At 45.6% G+C, this 19,016-nt stretch overlaps 1 protein-coding gene across 2 annotated transcripts in view; it reads right to left on the bottom strand.

Annotated features, from left to right (window-relative positions):
- Positions 1-19,016, bottom strand: part of RETREG1 (reticulophagy regulator 1) — a 155,247-nt gene that overhangs the window by 35,265 nt on the left and 100,966 nt on the right. The window contains exon 1 of one of the 2 annotated variants that reach the window (XM_043887258.1): positions 12,669-13,531. The exons of the other annotated variant lie outside the window; for it this stretch is intronic. Within the exon in view, the coding sequence (XP_043743193.1) occupies positions 12,669-12,703 (35 nt within the window). The 5' untranslated portion in view covers positions 12,704-13,531. Of the gene's footprint in view, positions 1-12,668; positions 13,532-19,016 lie in introns of those variants that run through there. 2 annotated transcript variants of the gene reach the window in all.

The raw sequence follows: 19,016 nt of genomic DNA, 5'->3' as shown, positions 1-19,016 counted from the left end.
CCCATCTTTATCTGTTGCAAACCATGATCACTTTTAAGCTGCTTTTTCAGTTATTAGATAACTTCCCAGTTGTTGTTATTGTTTAGTCCCTAAGTCATGTCCGACTTTGCAACCTCATGGACTCAGGCTCCTCTGTCCATGGGATTTTCCAGGCAATAACACTGGAGTGGGTTGCCATTTCCTTCTCCAGGGGATCTTCCTGGACCCAGAAGGCAGGTGGATTCATTCCACTGAGCCACCAGGGAAGCCCTATCTGGGCTCGTGTAGATGATTAATTCTCAGCCATGCTAATGAGAAGTTGGTATCCTTAGGCTCAGGGTAGAATGTGAATGCTGACTAGAGACTGACAAAGGAGGCAGTACACTCGTGGGTCCATCAACTCAATCCAGTAAACATTAATGTCTGCATATGTGCTGTGGGAATTATAAATGTGCCAGTTGAGTTAGGGCTTGGAACAGGACTGGCATTCTGGCATAAAACACATCCCAGTGAATTACCCATAATTTCCTGTTTCATTTATTTACAGAGCAACAAGAATTTAATAAGTCAAACAACCCACATATAGGATCATCCTCAATTTTTATGCTTATTTCCCACCAACCTTTTTAGTTGTTTGTCCACTTTTTTCAAAAAAGTATTATTACTCTGTAACTGGTCCTTACTGATTCTAATACATTTAACTTAATTTTCATAAACAGCTGGATGTATTAAGATATAAGTTTGCCTGTTGTGTCAAATGTCAAAGTGACAGGGGTTTAAACAAGAGAGCACTTCTTTTTTCCCTCAGGGACAGCAGAGCACAGTGGTCCAGGGCTGACATGAGATCTCTGAAATGTTGAAGACGCAGGTTCTTTCCATCTTGTTGCTCCATGTTCTCAACATCACGTAGCCATCCCATGGTCTATGGGATGCAAGCAGAAGGCACTCTCTCTCCCTTTGAAATCACGACCTGTAAGTTGTATCTGAAGCTTCCAAGCACCTCCCACCGGCTGGGATGTAGTCACATGGCCATGTCTGGCTGCAAGGGAGCCTAGGAAATGTAATTCAATTGCTGGTGGCCATCTTCCAGGTGGAACTTGCGATTCTTATTACCAAAGGAAAGGAAGTCAAGGATTTGGGGACAGCCAGTAGACTCTCCCACAACAATACTCTTTTTGATCTCTTATTTCATCAGTTTATTGCCTGGAAAATCCCATGGATGGAGGAGCCTGGTAGGCTACAGTCCAAGGGGTCGCAAAGGGTCGGACACGACTGATCGACTTCACTCACTCACATAATTAAAATTATGCAATTACAGTAGTGACAACAATAGTCATTAAGACATTTGAGGATGAACAGACGACTCGGAATGCAGACGAACAGTGGAAGCTATTATACCCTAGAGCAGAGGAGACAAACGTGTTCTGGAAAGGGCCAGAGAGCGAATATTTGGGCCCTGCTGGCCAGTCTGTATATACAACTCTGCTTCACAGCGTGAGGGCAACCACAGACAACATGAGAATGGAAGAGCATGGTGTGTTCCAGGAAAATTTGATTTATAAAAACGGGCTGTGGGTGGATTTGGCCTCAGGGCTTTACTGAACTTCTGGGTGCTGCGGTGACAGGGATCACTGATTAGCCCAGCGAGCCAACCAGGAACCATTCAAAGGGCTTCTAGTGCAAGGACACCTTCCATTTATTGTGCATGTACCAAATGCGAGGAACTACATGTTGTCGTCACTAAACCGTGTCTGGTTCTTTGCGACCCCATGGACTGTAGCCCGCCAGGCTCTTCTTCAGTGGAATTCTCCAGGCAAGAATGCTGAAGTGGGTTACCATTTCCTCCTCCAGGGATCTTCCCAATCCAGGGATAGAACCTCCATCTCTTGCTTCTTCTGCCTTGGGAGGCAGATTCTTTACCTCTGAGCCACCAGGGAAGCCCAGGAACTGCATTAGGAACTTGATAACATTTTCTCTAATCCTCACAACTATCTTGACAAGGGGGACTAAATGCCCCCATTTTCCAGATGAGAAGGGGGTCACAACCAAGAAGCAGCAGCATGCAGGATGCAAACCCAGGTCTTTTCAGCCCCAACCCACCCGCCTCTCAAGCCTGTGGTTACCAAAACAGGCCTTTTGCGCATGGAATATAAGCACACAGTTTGTCATATTACTGGTTGAAGCTGTTGAATGCCAGATTTGACCTGTCAAGTATTATGGTGAGAAAAATTTCCTCTGATCTTAAAATAGCCCTTGCCCCATAAGTTTATCCAGGTTTTAGCAAAAGGCATCTAACCTTCAGACTTTTCCTTGGGTGAAGCTGCTAAGCTTCAGAACACTGGTATCTAACGGAGAGGAAAAGTCAAGGAGCCATAAATACCACTGAAAACTTTTAGGGTCTTTCAAAGTTTATCTAAATAAACAAAGATTAGACCCCACCCCCTCCAACTCCAGCCCCGACTCCTCACCCTGGTGCAGTGGGCTTCCGACACGTAACCACTCTACCCTCCCCAAGTACCACAGACCATGCTAATTTGTCATCATACTCTTTCCAGAATCTTCCCAAGGAGGCCTCACAATCCCGTCAGAGCTACAGGCACCATTTCCAGTTTATAGGAGTTGGCATCAGAGAATGAAGTCATTTGTCATCAAACCCTCAACACTTATGGAACAAACTGCCTCCTATTTTCCCCTCTGCAGTGCCCAAAAAAAGGGATTATCTGTTTCTTCCTTTATTGTTGCTGCCAATGTCTGTCGTATCTTAGTTTACTGAGCAAATCTCTTCTTGTTTCAGCAAGCAAGTTGATTAAGTCTAGGTTTATAATCTATTGATGTGTGTATTCCTTTTACAAAGAAATCTATGTCTCAAGTCTTCCTTCATACAACCAAACACACTTCTAAAAGGAAGTTTTCAAAGTATTACAAAGTGGGGAAACTATGATTACTTAGAATTCATATCTACTTTAATCACTTTAGAAGGAAAGTTATCCACTACTTATGTAACAAGTTACTCCAGAAACACTGAGTTAGCTTCTTAGAGAAGAGAGCCACGTTTAAACATACATACGCCACATAATGGGCTTCCCCGGTAGCTCGTACGGCGGGAGCTACAACGCGCGAGACCTGGGTTCAACTTCTGGGTCGGGAAGATCCCCTGGAGAAGGGAATGGCAACCCACTCCAATACTGTTGCCTGGAGAATCCCATGGACAGGGGAGCCTGGAGGGTTATAGTCCAAGGGGTTGCAAAGGGTCGGACGCAACTGAATGACCAACAACAATGATGTGTTCACGCCACATCATTAATGAGTCCTGCATAGAATACTCCCAGTAGTAGATGCTAATAATTCCCCAAAACATAGAAACACATCTGTAATCCCCTCATGCTCTCTGGGCTTCCCTGGTGGCTCGGCAGTAAAGAATCTGCCTGCCAATGCTAGAAACACAGGTTCGATCCCTGGGTCGGGAAGATCCCCAGGAGAAGGAAATAGCAACCCACTCCAGTATTCTTGCCTGGGAAATCCCATGGACCGAGGAGCCTGGCGGGTTACAGTCCATGGGATCGAAAAGGGCTGGATACGACTGAGTGACTAACAACAATCACAACCTCTTCTCTGAAGACGGAGTCTATAGGCATGATCTCTACAAGCATAATGTGAAAACGCTCTCCTGACAGATGGGCTTGTTTTCTTTTAAAAAATAAAACACTTGCTTAGAGTTCAACTAAAACACCGACCAGGAGATGTTCCTTCCTGAGTCACGGGATAACACTGGTGCATGGCTGCTTGTTGAGTTCACAGCGAGCAAAGAGGCTGCATCTCGCTGGTAATTACGAGCTGATGCCTCTGATGCACCACCACAAGTGGGTGTCTGCCCAGATCTGGGGAGCCAGTTTCCACCCTGGAAACACAGCAACCTGTCAAAACTCAGAGTTATCGAGAAGAGCAGGCAGGTGGGGGCCTCAGCCCCTCTCTCACCTCATCCCGCATCTCCCCTTCCAAGGAAGGCCATGCGGGCTGGTGACCCCTCTCCAGATGCTGCTGAATCCACAGAGCAGCATCTTTAAAAGCCCTCCATGGCGCTGTGCCAGTGGGTGACAGTCACGCCCAAGGCAGGGCGACCCTGCAGAAATGAGGCTGTGGTGTGGGGGGTCGGAGAGGGGGAGCGTGTCCTGCCCCGAAGATTCATGGAAGCCTCCTTCTACGGGTCCCACGTGTGTCCCCATGGCGCTGAGCTTCTGTGTGCCTTCCGGGAACAGCCAGGACACTCCCTACCCCACTGTTTCCCAATGTCTTCAATGGGACAGTGTGTGATCTAGATGTACTGCCATGCGTTGCTACATCCAGGCTTCTGGCAGTTTGGGACGAAGAGGTGGTGAGTACCACGAGTGAGAAGGTAGTTCCTGGGTTGAAGGCACCAGAGGAAAGAGATTAGAGACAGAACGGATGCAGGAGAGGATGAGAGAGAAATCAGAAAAAAATACAGGGAGGAACAGCTCAGGTAGAATCATCCTAACTGGTCACCTCACTCACAAATCATGGGATGAGATGAGGTCACTCTGGCTGAAGAACCGGGAGCCAGGACTCCCCCAGGAGGTCCCTTTTATTTTCCTATTCAGAGTTCACTGGTGGTTTCACAAGAACAGCTGGAGAAACATCAACAGAGTTTTAACTCACTTCTGCCTGGAGGTCCTTCCTCTGACTTTGGGCTGGCTCTTATTATAACACTTTTACTAGGCTGTGATGTGGCCAACCGGCCCCAGAAACCAACTGAAACTCCTTGATTTTATTTGAAAGAGCAATGTGATTGCTGAAGAACACTTCTGATTTTCAAAGCAACCTTCCTTTAAAAGACTGCAAGTGGATGCCCTATTTTCTCAAACACAAAATTGAGGCATTGAATTTCTTTCCCCTTAACTTCAACCTATAACTGACCTTCTCCAGTACTGAATCCTTTGTGTCCCCTTGTCTAAAGTTTAAAACTAGATGAGAGGCACACTTCATGTTCTGTTTCTTTATACATGTTGCTGTTGTTGTTCTGTCGCCAAGTTGTGTCCGACTCTTTGTGACCCCATGAACTGCACCACGCCAGGCTTCCCTGTCTTTCACCTATCTCCCGGAGTTTGCTCAAACTCACGTCCACTGAGTCGGTGATGCCATCCAACCATCTCGTCCTCTGTCGTCCCCTTCTCCGCCTGCCCTCAACCCTTCACAGCATCTTCGTATATGGCAGAGGTTGTTCCCTTGGTAATTACTTTATCTCACTCTGGTCCAGAAGGATTTGAGGTCACTTATAAAAGTACACAGCGAATGAGGGATAAATAAACAGCTCAGGGAGCAGAGCCTGTTAGTCCACAGGCTGTATTTGTACAAAACGGTGCACCTTTTTCCAGGAGATGAAGCATCACTCCAGGGCACAGGGCTTGGGGGTGGAGCCCAGGATGGACGTCAGTGCCCCCCCACCACTGATTCTCTCAGCTGGGTGCCTTGAGCACAGCCCCTGCAGCCATGGGGCCTGTGGCCCTACAAAGGAGCAAGATTAAAACGCCCGATGGGAGAGGAAATAGAAAAGCCCAGAGGAAGAAGAGCATAGAGAAGTACCTCTGGAGTGTCCCACATACCATCTAGAAGTGAGCTGTGGTTTACCCCCAAATGGCTGAATCAGAGATGAAAGGACGATCGTTTAGAAGGATCATGGTGCCCATACGATTAAAGCAAACCACTTAGACAAGTGGGCTTGTCTGATGGCTCAGACAGTAAAGAATCTGCCTGCAGCGCAGGAGGCCTGGGTTCAATCCCTGGGTCAGGAAGATAACCTGGAGGAGGGCATGGCAACCCATCTTGCCTGGAGAATCCCATGAACAGAGGAATCTGGTGAGCTGCCGTCCAGAATAGCAAAGAGTCGGACACAACTGAGCGACTCACACACACACACTTAGACAAGGGACAACACGTGCACTGAACTCCCTCCCGTGGGCACTCGGCTCTCTGCTGGATGCACTGGGCAGACATCCTTGTTCCCCCAAGAAAGAGTAAGTCCTCTGACTCAACACAGGTCACTTGCACGACACACCTGGGTTACATTGATCCCAGGAAGAATCAGAACAATGTGAACTGAACACACACCCCGTTGCAGCCCTATCCAAATCGACCATCTGGACTAAACCAAACAGGAATGGGCCAACTCTGTACACGCCCAAGGTTGAGTCCACCATCTAGGGTGGATGGATCACACACATTGAACACCCTCTGCATGGATCATGACCAGCAATCAGAATATTCACAAGGATGAAACCACAGATGGTTGAGGTGTTTTCACTCAAAAGTGACCTATTCTATGTTGCCTAAGGAAGCATATAACCTATGCAAGTATTATTATCATCATTTCTTGAGGGCTTACGATGAGCCACTTATAAAGATAAATATTTAATGTGGATTACCGTATTTCATCTATAAGACAAACTTACAAAGGAAGTATTACTACCCCCATTTTATTGATAACAAAATGAAATTCAAAGATGCCACTCAGCTAGTCATTGGTGAAGCAGCCAATGGGATCTGCAGCCAGAACTGGAAACAGCTTTGCATCACTGCACAGACCATGTCTGCACTCTACAGAAGAGCTAAAATAGTTAAGTGTTTATGTGTAAAAATGTGAGCGTCAACGAACTAAGAAGTTATTCTATATAAAAAAGTCACCAAGAGACCAGACCATTGGAGCATTCCTCTCTTAGGAATGTCACTAGCCTGCAATTTTTTTTTAAAGCTGAAGAGGGAGCCAGACTGTAATTTTTACCCTCGATACCCTTTCAAATGACAACTGATAACATTTTACAAAAATCAATAGTGAGTACACAAGTTTCCCCTGTCTACAAGTTTTAAAATAAAGCCCCCAAATTCACTGACATTCTTCCCAAGGAAAAATGGGGTTCATGTCCTCTCCCTTCAAACTGGGATTGACTGCTTGACCATCAGGAATGGTGCGAATGATACTTGGAGAGTTTCTGGAACCAGGCCTTAGGAAATTGGCAGCTCAGACCTCTTACCCTTGGACCTAATCATTCCCCTAATGGGAAAAATTAAAGTGGTATACCTCACTCCCATTTATATATGACAAAATAATCTTGAATAACAGAGTAATATTAATAAATGGGAGAAATTCAAAGGCGAGAGTATTTTGAGGCATTAAAAAATGTTCCCCAAATCTTTAATGCCATTGAGAAGTGCTTAGAAGAGGAAGAAGCAACATACAAAACTGTGTGTAAAATATGTAACGACTGTAACTTTGCCAAGAAAATCTGTCCAAGGAAGTACTAGAAGAGACAGAATATAACAATTCTTTTTTTTTTTTTTTTTTTAGGGTAGTAAGATTATGACGGATCTTTTCTAAATGAACAGTCATGACATCTTCAGTGGGAAAACCTTGTGTGTGAGTTTTGCTCCTCGGGTGAGGCTGTGCCCTCCCATGCCTTCCATGGGAATCAGATTTCTGGAGACACCGAGTGGCTCCAGACACAGATTTGCCCACGAAGAGACAAAAAGCTGGGAGTAAGGGTGGCCTGAACGAGGGGACAGTCCTTCTGTCAGGGACAGCTTCTCTCGGCAGCCTGGGGACAGACCTCTCGGTGGCCCGCCACACGACAACTGCAGCCCTCCCTCCTCTGGCAGTGGAAACCAAAGCCACCTTCGTCACATTTTAAGGATTGCAGAGAATGAGTTACCCTGTGTTGATAAAACAGAAATGAGTTTTAACAGAGCTTGACTATCAGAAGCGTACTGGGGAGCCGCGAGGGTTTGGAAAGTTAACAGTTTATTAGCTGGTGATTAAAGGTATCTCTCACTAAACACACTGTCTTGCAACAAGGACATATCACATTGTTCTCCAAGCTCTTAATCAATTTCAAATATTAGCCCAGCTGGGTCAAAGCAGGATTTCGAAAATAGTAAACATTGACTATGCCTGAGAGATATTTTCCACAATTGCATCAAAGGGTGGAAGAAAAATAAACCATTCATTCCTTTGACAAAGCTTTCCTGGATGTCTAGTATGCCTTGAGGATATATAAAGGAAGATGGAGCAGTTATTAATAGAATTAAAGGCTGACTCTTGCACCACTGACTACTAGAGAAGGCTGACTCGGGCTTCCCTCATAGCTCAGTTAGTAAAGAATCTGCCTGCAATGCAGGAGACCCCGGGTCCATTCCTGGGTTGGGAAAATCCCCTGGAGAAGGGATAGGCTACCCACTCCAGTATTCTTGGGCTTCCCGGTTGGGTCAGCTGGTAAAGAATCCACCTGCAATGCGGGAGACCCGAGTTTGATCCCTGGGTTGGGAAGATCCCCTGGAGAAGGGAATGGCTACCCACTCCAGTATTCTGGCCTGGAGAATTCCATGGACTGTGTAGTCCATGGGGTCGCAAGGAGTGGGAAACGACTGAGCAACTCACTCACTTCACTTGCACCACTTGTATGTTGTGGCCGACCCTTTCAGGTTTGCAAGAACCAGTTTTTCCAATCTCTTTTGAACCCCACTTTCACTGACCACATGCGGGTGGTTTGAAATTGACCACAGTGATTCTATTTACATCACAGGAATCAACAAATGCTGAAGAACAGAGAGCCGGTTGTTGAACATTTACCAACATACCAGTGACTACAAGGCCCAGTGAGGGGATCCTATATACCTCCCCCTCCCACCTCCAGCCACCCTTCTCCTTTCTCCCAGTGTGCTGACCACATTGGCCTTTCTCAGCGTCCAGCCCATGCTGTGGGTCAACACCATATAACTATACATGTGTCTGACTGCACAGACTCAGGAGGCCGCTGCCTGCCTTCAAACAGCAACTCCTTCACTTAATGGCTGTGTGACCTTTATCTTTTAACTTCCTCTGTGCCTATTTCAAAACCAAATGGCAGGCAGAATGAGGACTTGGGCAGGCTTGCGAATGCTAAAATATACTTGCTCAGGGAACCCATTTCAACACAAAGCTTGAGCTCTGTGTGTGGGCTGGCGGTACTGGTCAGACTTCTTTGTGAGGCTTTTCTCATTCCAACTTATAAACTCAGATATGTTCTTAAAATGAGCATTTTTACCTTCAGAATCCATATTTCTATGAGAAATTAGAAATCGTGTTAAGGTCCTGAGATCAATTCATGAAAGCATGCATCACCTCATGACATCTCGCGAGTATTTAGGAGGCCCCCAGCCCCTTGCCTCAGACCCTTCCCTACCTTCTCAGGCCCTTGAGGACCATCCAAGCCTCTGCTGAGGCCCAGGAGGTGCTGTGGGCTTGGCCAACCCCTCTCCTGGTCACTGCTGTCTTTTCCTGTCCGTCTGCTTCTAACGGGTGTCGGGCTTCCCAGGCGGCTCAGTGGTAAAGAATTCACCTGCCAACGCAGGAGATGAGGGCAGGTTCAATCCCTGAGTCAGGAAGACCCTCTGGAGGAGGAAATGGCAACCCACTCCAGTTTTCTTGCCTGGGAAATCCCAGGGACAGAGGAGCCTGGCCAGTTGCAGTCCATGGGGTTGCAAAGAGTCGACCATGACTTAGCGACTTGAACACACACACACTCAGGATCTTGACCCCAGCTGGGTCTCCTTCCTGGGGACCTTACACCCCCACGTGACCACCCCTTCACATCTCAGCTCCAAGGGCACTTCCTCAGACAGGCCTGCTTAAAGACTCTCTCACCCCACACGCCCACCAGGTCATCTCCCACAGGACCATTCTTATATTTTTTAACCCTTATTATCAGAAGTATTCTTTACTGATTTTTTTAACTTGTGAAGTCAATCACTCCCATTCAGACTGTGTGCTCCATGAAGGCAGAGGCTCAAACCATCACACCCGGCACGGCCACCAGCTTAGATGCAGCTTGATTAAACACAGTCCGAGTGAACCAGGGGACGCGTGGACAGAATGATCACGCGTGGAAAGGATTCTGTGATAAAACACACTCGGAGCTCAGTCTGGGAGGCCTGGGGTCCCCCACTTCGAGGCAGTTGGAACAGAAAAACAGAAAACCGGTTCTCCTGTCCACACGCACTGCCCCCCCGCCACCTCACTGGGCTACTAAAGACGCCCCAGGACCCTCCTGCTATCCAAGGTGGGGCCCCAAATGAGGTGAGAGGTGGGATGAGGGGCCACGCAGGGCCCAGCGCCCGGCTCAAGGAGGGCTCTCCTGGTATTTCTTGATCCGGTGGGCCTCCCCGCCCACGGCTCTCACTTCCTTCTCCTTGGCACCGGCGCCTGGCTTTCTGCCTTCCCCACCCAGCATCAGAATGGCCTTCTCACACCCTCTCCCCCCATCTCCTGACCTTGAAACTGGCGTGGAATCTTTGGAGGTTCTTACCGAGAGGGCTTATGACTGGCGACGCAGTAAGATAAATGGCCAGGAGGAGGGTCTCTCCCCGGCCTCCCCAGCCCCCAGGTGGGGTGTTCACGTGAAATCCACTGCTGGACGTTCGATGGCACGTCGGGCCCACTGGACCACAGCCACACAGCAGTCGGCCCGTGCAACGCCCTAATCGTGCGTCTGGATACCCTCACGAAGCCTCCCCTCGCTTGCTTTCCACTGATGGAACTCAGGGGTAGCTCACTGCCAGCTACAGAGCCATTCGCTTCAGCAAATTCCAAAATGGGACTAAACATGAAGGAGCCCTAAATGTGGGACTCACCCAGAACCTGCCACAAACAAGCTCCAACAACACGCTTTGTCAGCAGATTCAAGACTTACCATACTTATTTCTCTTCTAAGAGTGGCACCAAAGGGCATGTCCAACGGCATTCCATCTCAAATTTAGCAAGAGTAAAATTCCCTCTCGTGTAATATTTTACCTCTTGCCTGGCTCTAGACATCCCCTCTCTGGGGTGCCCTTTCTAACTCTCTTGCACAGATACAGTAGAAACAAACCGTATGAGGCAAAGCAAAGTACATTCTATAGAAACCACCAACTGCTGAGAGTATGTCAGCAGAATAACAAGGAGAGGCGGGGGTACACGACTTCAGAGCAGTGCGAGGGTGTTTTCCACGTCCCACAAGTTATTGGTCTTTGGTGATAATTATTATTAATAGATACACATATACTGTATATACAGGGTTCTCCTTCTTGCCTGTTTATCCTGTAACCAGTAAAACATTCTTAGAAAAAAACCTGTTTGTTGAGTTTACATCATAAACTGCTAGTTAAAAATATTTATAACTAGCCACAATTAATTATGATTTAATTGAATTGTGGGAAAGTTACATTTCATTAAGGCAAGCTTTATTACATTTCTGCTAAGCCTCTCCCTTCAGTCTCTGAAATGATCAGGCCCCCTAGATACTTATTGCAAGTGTTCAAATGGTGTATAAATACATTCCATTCACAAGTATCTGTTAAAAATGCCTGTTCTATGCAAAAATTTACGCAGAGTCGTTAAGAATGCCATGATGTAAAGTGAAAAGGGGAAAGTCCTGCTTTTAGAAATATTAAAATGTCATAAGGTGGGACACATATAATCCTGGTAGATCACCCATCATCTCAGACCAAAACTGACATTTAAACGTCTCTGAAAATGTTTTCTCAACTATTTAATCAATTAGTCTGTGTCCTAAATCTAGGCACGTGTATGACTGTCATCTTCAAGCACTTCACTTGATGTCTCATTTTATATAGAAAGTTCTTTTAACATGCAATTAAATGTAAACTTAATGTCCCCTCTTAGGGACTGGGAAGGAATCTGGAAGAAAATGAAAACTAGAAAACTAAAGACGAAAGTAGCTTTCAAGGAAATGATTACAGCTATATTATAGGCCACACACACACACACACACACACACACAAACACACACACACAATCATATGGCTGAAAAGGGATGCTCATACAATGACAAAAAAAATATCATGCTATTCCTATTCCTAAAGATTTACCGATTTCCACTTTCTTTGACAATTGGCAATAGCCTCTTGTCCTTTTTCAAAACAAGTTTCTTTCTACTTTTTCATATATGAATTTCAATGACCCGAATCAGAATTCCAATGACACCATTTCATACAGATTTTGTTAACACGGCAGTGGGGCTAGACATGGAAACTTCCAGTGTGGACATGTTATGCTCATATTAATAGGAATAACTGCCTGCTTCCTTTCCTGTCTCTATACCCCTTCTTAGAGCCAGGTATTAATAAAACATTTGGCTAATGTACTGCATATGCGGGTCCCAATGATCATATTTTCAAAGACGAGAACTGCAGTTTAAAAAAAAAAGTGTTTAATATCAAAATGGGTATGTTGGTCTAACAGTTAACTTTTAGAAATGTTCAACAAGTCTTTAAAATGCAAGCATTTTTGCAAAATGTTCACTAGCTTAGATTTCTAACAACTACCACCTAAAGTTAAAAATGAAACATCGAAAAACCCCAAGTAGACTTTACAGGGTGTAGGACAAAGCACTTTTTGATCATTCCAGGCTGTCCCTTCCTCGTTCAAGAAAAGTGCTTATTGGCATATGTTTCTAAGGGTATGTTCTGTTAATTTTAGGTCTCTCTTCGTGCTAAAGAAAATTCTCTTTCTTGGAATTAAAGGGTTTGCACTCCTTTTTAAATTTTAATTTCAACTACTTTTAAAATTAGTCACAATATTTAAAAAAAAAAAAGATAACGGCAAAGGAAATAGACTCGAGGAAAAAGAAAATACAGATCATAATTACCTTTTGCCTGGTCCAAAGTCTTCGCCTTCAGGCATTTCTGCCCTTTAAAAATAATAACAGAGTGGAGAAAGCTGCAGCCCTTCTGTGCTACAGCAGTTTCTTCTCTGCACTGATAATGATTATCAGGAGGGGGAAAAAAACCCAGTAGTGAAGTTCTTTCCTTTTTGGAGAAAAGTACTCCTCCCTTACTCAGAAAGTAGGTGTTTACAAACTTCCGAAGCGCCGGCCTGCCTTGAATGAAGCTGGGAGCCGGGTTATTAGGACTGGCCCCTTCTAAATATAAACAGGTCACCTCTTACTCCTAGGACCGTGACAGGCAGCTGGGAGCAAAGCGCTGCCTGGCGGCCCAGCATTTTCGCCCCAGTCCTGTGAGGAGGTGTCACCACCCAGCTATTAACCTTTACTGGGATGACTTCACTGAAGCCAGCCTACCCTTTCTCTTTCCTGTTTTTTTTTTTTTTTTTCCTGGCATTGACAAGGCACCCCCCACCCCCCTCCCCGACCGAAGGGCGGCGTGGCCACGGGGAGCTTCAAACTTCAGCCTGGGCTATCAGATCTCCAACTCACAGGAGGGGCTGGAGGGCGGAGAGCAGATGGGCAGGACTGCACAGCCGAGAGGCTTGTTTGTTCTGGAAACACTTAGCCACTCAGCAAAAAGATCACTTCTCACCACCCCCACCGCCCCCCCCCACACACACACACAAAGGGTCGGGGAGGGTGGCGGGGTGAGGGGGAGATACTGATGAACAGTTGTGTTTGGAGCAATATTGTTTTGCAAGAAAGTCTTCCTTTGGGTCACCTAGATCTCTCAACTCAGAAGTAAGCACACAGACATGAGCCTGTGAGTTTCTTTGGGCAACAGGGTTTCCTGGGAGGGACCTCCCTCTGTCATCGGGGAGCAGCCTGACGCTGGAACGTGGCTGAGCTGTTGGCCTGAGATGTTTTGATAGCTTGGCCCCTCACCATGTGCATGGGCGCATGCAAAGTCGTTCCAGTCGTGTCGGACTCTCCGTGACCTACCTCATGGACTGTAGCCCGCCAGACTCCTCTGTCCATGGGATTCTCCAGGCAAGAATACTGGAGTGGCTTGCTATACCTTCCTCCAGGGGATCTTCCCGACCCAGGGAAGGAACCCATGTCTCTTACGTCTCCTGCATTGGCAGGCGGGTTCTTTACCACCAGCGCCACCTGGGAAGCCCCATTATCACACACAGGTCATCAATCACCAGGTACCCTCATTCGCTACAACTTTTAAGAGCAGGACAAAAATTACGTCGTCCTACTTTCAAAAGAGCTGGGCAAAATATTATTGAGATCCCTTTAGAAATGTAACCTAAAAGCTTTGCACAGAAACTTGAAATCATTTCTTTTCCTGGTTGGCAAAAAAAGGCCATAAGTAAGATCTAATTATTAAGAAACAATATATTTTCCTTAGATGAATGTACCCCAATGTTCACTGCAGTACTATTTACAACAGCCGTGTAAATAGCCACATTTATGACATGACCTAAATGTCGTCTACAGATGCATGAATAAAGAAGATGTGGTACATATATACAACGGAGTATTACTCAGCCATACAAAATAATGAAATAATGCCATCTGCAGCAAGATGGATGGACCTAAAGATTGCCACAGAGAGTGAAGTACGTCAGAGAAAGACAAGTATCATATGATATCACTTATATATGAAATCTAAAAAAACTGCACAAATGAACTTATTCACAAAACAGAAATAGTCACGGATGCAGAAAACAAACCATAGTCACCAAAGGGGAAGGGGGAAGGGATAAACTGGGGAGAACAGGACTGATATATACACACCGCGTGCACACGCGCGTGCGTGCTAAGTCACTTCAGTCGTGTCCGACTCTGTGAGGCTACAGACTGTAGCCTGCCAGGCTCCTCTGTCCGTGGGATTCTCCAGGCAAGAATACAGAAGAGGACTGTCGTGCCCTCCTCCAGGGGATCTTCCTGACCCAGGGATCAAACCCACGTCTCTCACGTCTTCTGCATTGGCAGGCAGGTTCTTTACCACGAGCGCCACCTGGGAAGCCCCATATACACACTACTATATGTAAAACAGATAACTAATAAAACCCACAGTATAGCACAGGGAACTCAACTCAATAGTCTGTAATGACCTATATAGGAAAAGACTCTAAAAAAGAGTGGATATATGTATAACTGATTCATCTTGCTATACACCTGAAACTAACACTGTAAACCAACTATATTCCAATAAAAATTTATTTTAAAAATAAAAGAAACAAAACAGCACACTGTTTTTTTATTACTTATCTATTATTTTTAATTAATTAATTTATTGTAATTGGAGGCTAATTACCCCACAGTATTGTGATGGTTTTTGCCATACATCGACGTGGATCAGCCACGGGTGTACATGTGTCCCCCATCCCAAACCCCCCTCCCGCCTCCCTCCCCATCCTATCCCTCTGGGTTGGCCCAGTGCACTGGCTTTGAGCGCCCTGTTTCATTCATCGAACTTGGACTGGCCATCTGTTTCACATAAGGCAATATACATGTCTCAATGCTGTTCTCTCAAATCATCCCACCCTTGCCTTCTCCCACAGAGTCCAAAAGTCTGTTCTTTACATCTGTGTCTCTTTTGCTGTCTCGTGTATAGGGTCATTGTTACAACCTTTCTAAATTCCATATATATGCATTAATACACTGTATTGGTGTTTTTCTGACTTACTTTACTCTGTATAATAGGCTCCACTTTCATCCACCTCATTAGAATGGATTCAAATGTGTTTATTTTTAACAGCTGAGTAATATTCCATTGTGTATATGTAAAATGGTACACTTTTTAAAGTATGTGTTCCATGGTCACAGGATTAGTCATAGCTAATCCCAGCAATATCTCTATATTCAATGTACACTTAACATTCACAAGTCTCTGAAGTGATTTCTAGAGTACTAAAAAAAATGAAGAGTTGAAACAAATATTATCTACTTTTTTGAGGAGTGTTAGCTATTTTGGGACACATGCATGTTGCAATCAAGACAGTCCTTTAGTATTCCACACAAGACCTAGAGTTTTAGACTTCAAAGTCTAAAAGTAAATTGCTGCAGTAACTCAAATACATAACTCAAATACTGTTGAGCTTGGAAGAAAACAGTCATAAGCAGAGTTCTGAAGATCAGAGTATGCCCAAGTCTCCCAGGACTGGAACAATGTGCTGTGTTAGAAATTCCAGGTCTAATGAAGTGAAAAGTTCACGAGAATATTATCCATGCGACTATTTCCCTTGATCAACCACAATGCTAATTCTATGTTCTAATTCTCAGTTCTAACACTTCTATCTTGTTAATTTTTACCTCTTTTTTTATTCTTGTAAGCTCCTCTTTTACTATTTCTTGAATATCTACATACAGCTGTTGCTGAACTCAGCTGTGGATTACAGAACTGACCACTAAGATCCCTGACACCAGTCCCTCAGTTTTAAAGGACAATTAACTGATCGGTATGAGAGGTGAATCACTATCACTACCATAAAATATCTTCTTTAATTTCCTTTAACAACACTTCCTTTAAGCACTCCTTCGTGCATTTTTTAAACTTCTTGCTCCAACTGTAAAGTCCCCTTTTGGCATATTTGTGTTCATTTCTGAAATTCACAAGGCTGAGGAGGGAGAAAGTGATGGCGCAGATAACAAACTCCAGGGTGCAGGACACAGGGCACCGCTTCCTCACCCCAAAGACACCTGCGGTCCTGCAGGGGATTAGGATGCCCAGGGTCCCCTCGTCATTAATGATGCGAAATCTACTGGGCACCCAAATTTAAGGACTCACAGAACACAGACGTGGGAAAGACCCCAAAGGGCCACGAAAGCCATCCAAGACTTTCAGACGCTGGAACTAGGGCCCAGCAGTGAGGTGAGCTGCTGGGGTCAGAGCCAGCAACAGCCTCCAGTCCTGAGAGCTCTTCTCATTCCTCCGGCTGAACAGATGGCAGAGCCTCTCATTCTGGCAAAAGGGCACCCAGATGGCCAGACACGTGTACAGTTCAAGTTCTCTTATACCCACACTCTTTCAAAATTCGTATGTGTTTAATTTTAGTAGTATATTTTAAGTGAACATTTCCATTTTCTCTTGCTGTTTAATCACACAGTATTATGGCCTAAGAAAATAAATGCCATTTCAAAGCTAAATGTCCACTTTTCTTTTTTAAAAAAACTTTTTAAAAAACCTTTTTTAAAGTTTCAGCTGCACCCTGTCCCCGTTGTGGTGTATGGGCTTCTCTAGCTTCTGCACTTGGCCTCAGCTGCTCTGAGGCACGGCGGATCTTAGTTCCCTGACCAGGGGTCAAACGGGCGTCCCCTGTATTACAAGGCAGATTCTTTTTTTTTTTTTTTTTACAAGGCAGATTCTTAATCACTGGACCACCAGGGATGCCCCTGTCCACTTTTCTTAATGCACTTTTTCTCTCCACACAATCATTGGTCTAAGAGTTTTGCTTTCCCCATCTCTCCTACAGCGGTGTGGACTGAGACTCTGGAACTTTCAGAGACAAGAGGAGGGAACCTCTCTCTCCTGCAAGTTACTGGGCAAAATTAGCATGAACGGCTAGAAATGGCGGTGGTGGTGGTGGGAGGCGGTGCTTGTCTTGGTAGAGAGAAAATTACTAAGAGGGGTGGGTTGCCTCTTTGCTGAACTGAACTAACAAAATTCTTGCTGAAGGCTGGCCAGGTGATGAGATATTACCTGGTGGGTGGTGAGACAGGAGGGATTTGGTTAGGTATTGGGGGTGGTTTAGTCGCTAAGTCGTGTCCAACTCTTGCACCCCCATGGACTGTAGCCCATCAGGCTCCTCTCTCCATGGAATTCTCCAGGCAAGAACACTGGAGTGGGTTGCCATGCCCTCCCCCAGGGTATCTTCCCGACCCAGGGATCAAATCCAGGTTTCCAGGGAAATTCTTTACCATCTGAGCCACCGGGGAACCCCATGGCTGCTAGAAATACACAGCTGTATATGTAGCTTGCATTCTGTTTCCACTGACCTGTAGCGCTCCAGAGCTTTAATTCTCTACTTTTCTGCCAAAACTGGCCTAAACAACACATAAAACATAAGTTCCTTTGAGAGCTGACTGGCTAACACAAACTTATTACTTGTTTCAAAAACATTTCCAGAATCACTTTTAATCAGAAGGGAGAGAGGTGCCAGTTACAAAAGGCAATTAATAGGACAACACTGAAAAGAGTCCATTGAGCACTTTTTCCTTTTGTATCTTGGCCTCTGCTTTTCTCCGCCTAAAACCCTCTCCCATCCTTGCTTTCCTTCCACCTCTGGAGACAGGAGCCGTAAGCACCTTCTTCCAGGGCAGGCTGTATCCCAAGTTCTCGATTCCCTCCCCTCCTCTCTTCTCTTTTGTATCGCCAGCTCCTGCCACTTACTGACCCTTCCCAAGTGTACTTTCTCCTTGGCCCACAAACACACACAGACCTTTTCGAGAAACCCCACCGCTCACCACACATCTCCTTATAGTCTCACATCTCTGTCTTCTGCCCTTTAAAGCCCAAGGTCCTAACCAAGGGTCTGGGGTCAACTCATTCCTCACCAAATGCAGCCTACTTGCTGACCCCACCGTGGATAACACAGTGTCTTCAAAGGCAGCTGAGGCTTACTGTCCACCTACTGTGCCCTGACCTCCAGGCACCGGACGGCTGCCCACTTCCCTTGATCTTGAACACTCTCTCCATCCTGGGCTCCAAGACCACTTTCTGAGCTCAGCTTTACTTCTCCCAATGTTCCTTCTTGGTCTCTAGGTTTCCCTCTTCCAACTGACCTTTAAGATTTTTTTTTTTTTTTTTGATGTGGACCATTTTTAAAGTCACTATTGGATTTCTTACATACAATATGGTTTCTGTTTTCTGTTTTGGTTTTTTGGGCCCTGAGGCATGTAGCCTCTTAGCTCCCTGACCAAGGATCAAACTGGAATCCTCTACACTGGAAGGCCAAGTCTTAACCACTGGACCACCAGGGAAGTGCCTAACTGACTCCTGAGTGTTGTTGATCTCTAGGACCAGGCTTCCCAAACCTGAAACAACACAGGCGTACTGTTCCACCCTCAGTCACCTTCCCCTTCTCCTTCTGGGGGTTGGGCCATGAATTTGCTTTCAGGATGCCACTGGTGGAGGAACCACTCTTCTGAGAACACAGGCCTGGCATTCTAACATGGGCCACCTTCCTTTTCATGCCACACATGGAAAGATTTCATCTTTCCATTCCAGAATTTTAACTCTCACCTCTACATCCAAATCTATATTCCTAGTCACACACTCTTCCAAATTTCAAACCTATACAGGCGGCCCCCAGCTTT

This window comes from Cervus elaphus, chromosome 25 (genome assembly GCF_910594005.1).
Source record: "Cervus elaphus chromosome 25, mCerEla1.1, whole genome shotgun sequence".
NCBI classification, from domain to species: Eukaryota; Metazoa; Chordata; class Mammalia; order Artiodactyla; family Cervidae; genus Cervus; species Cervus elaphus.
The sequence above is the reverse complement of the archived record's forward strand: the minus strand, read 5'-3'. Positions and strand labels throughout refer to the sequence as shown.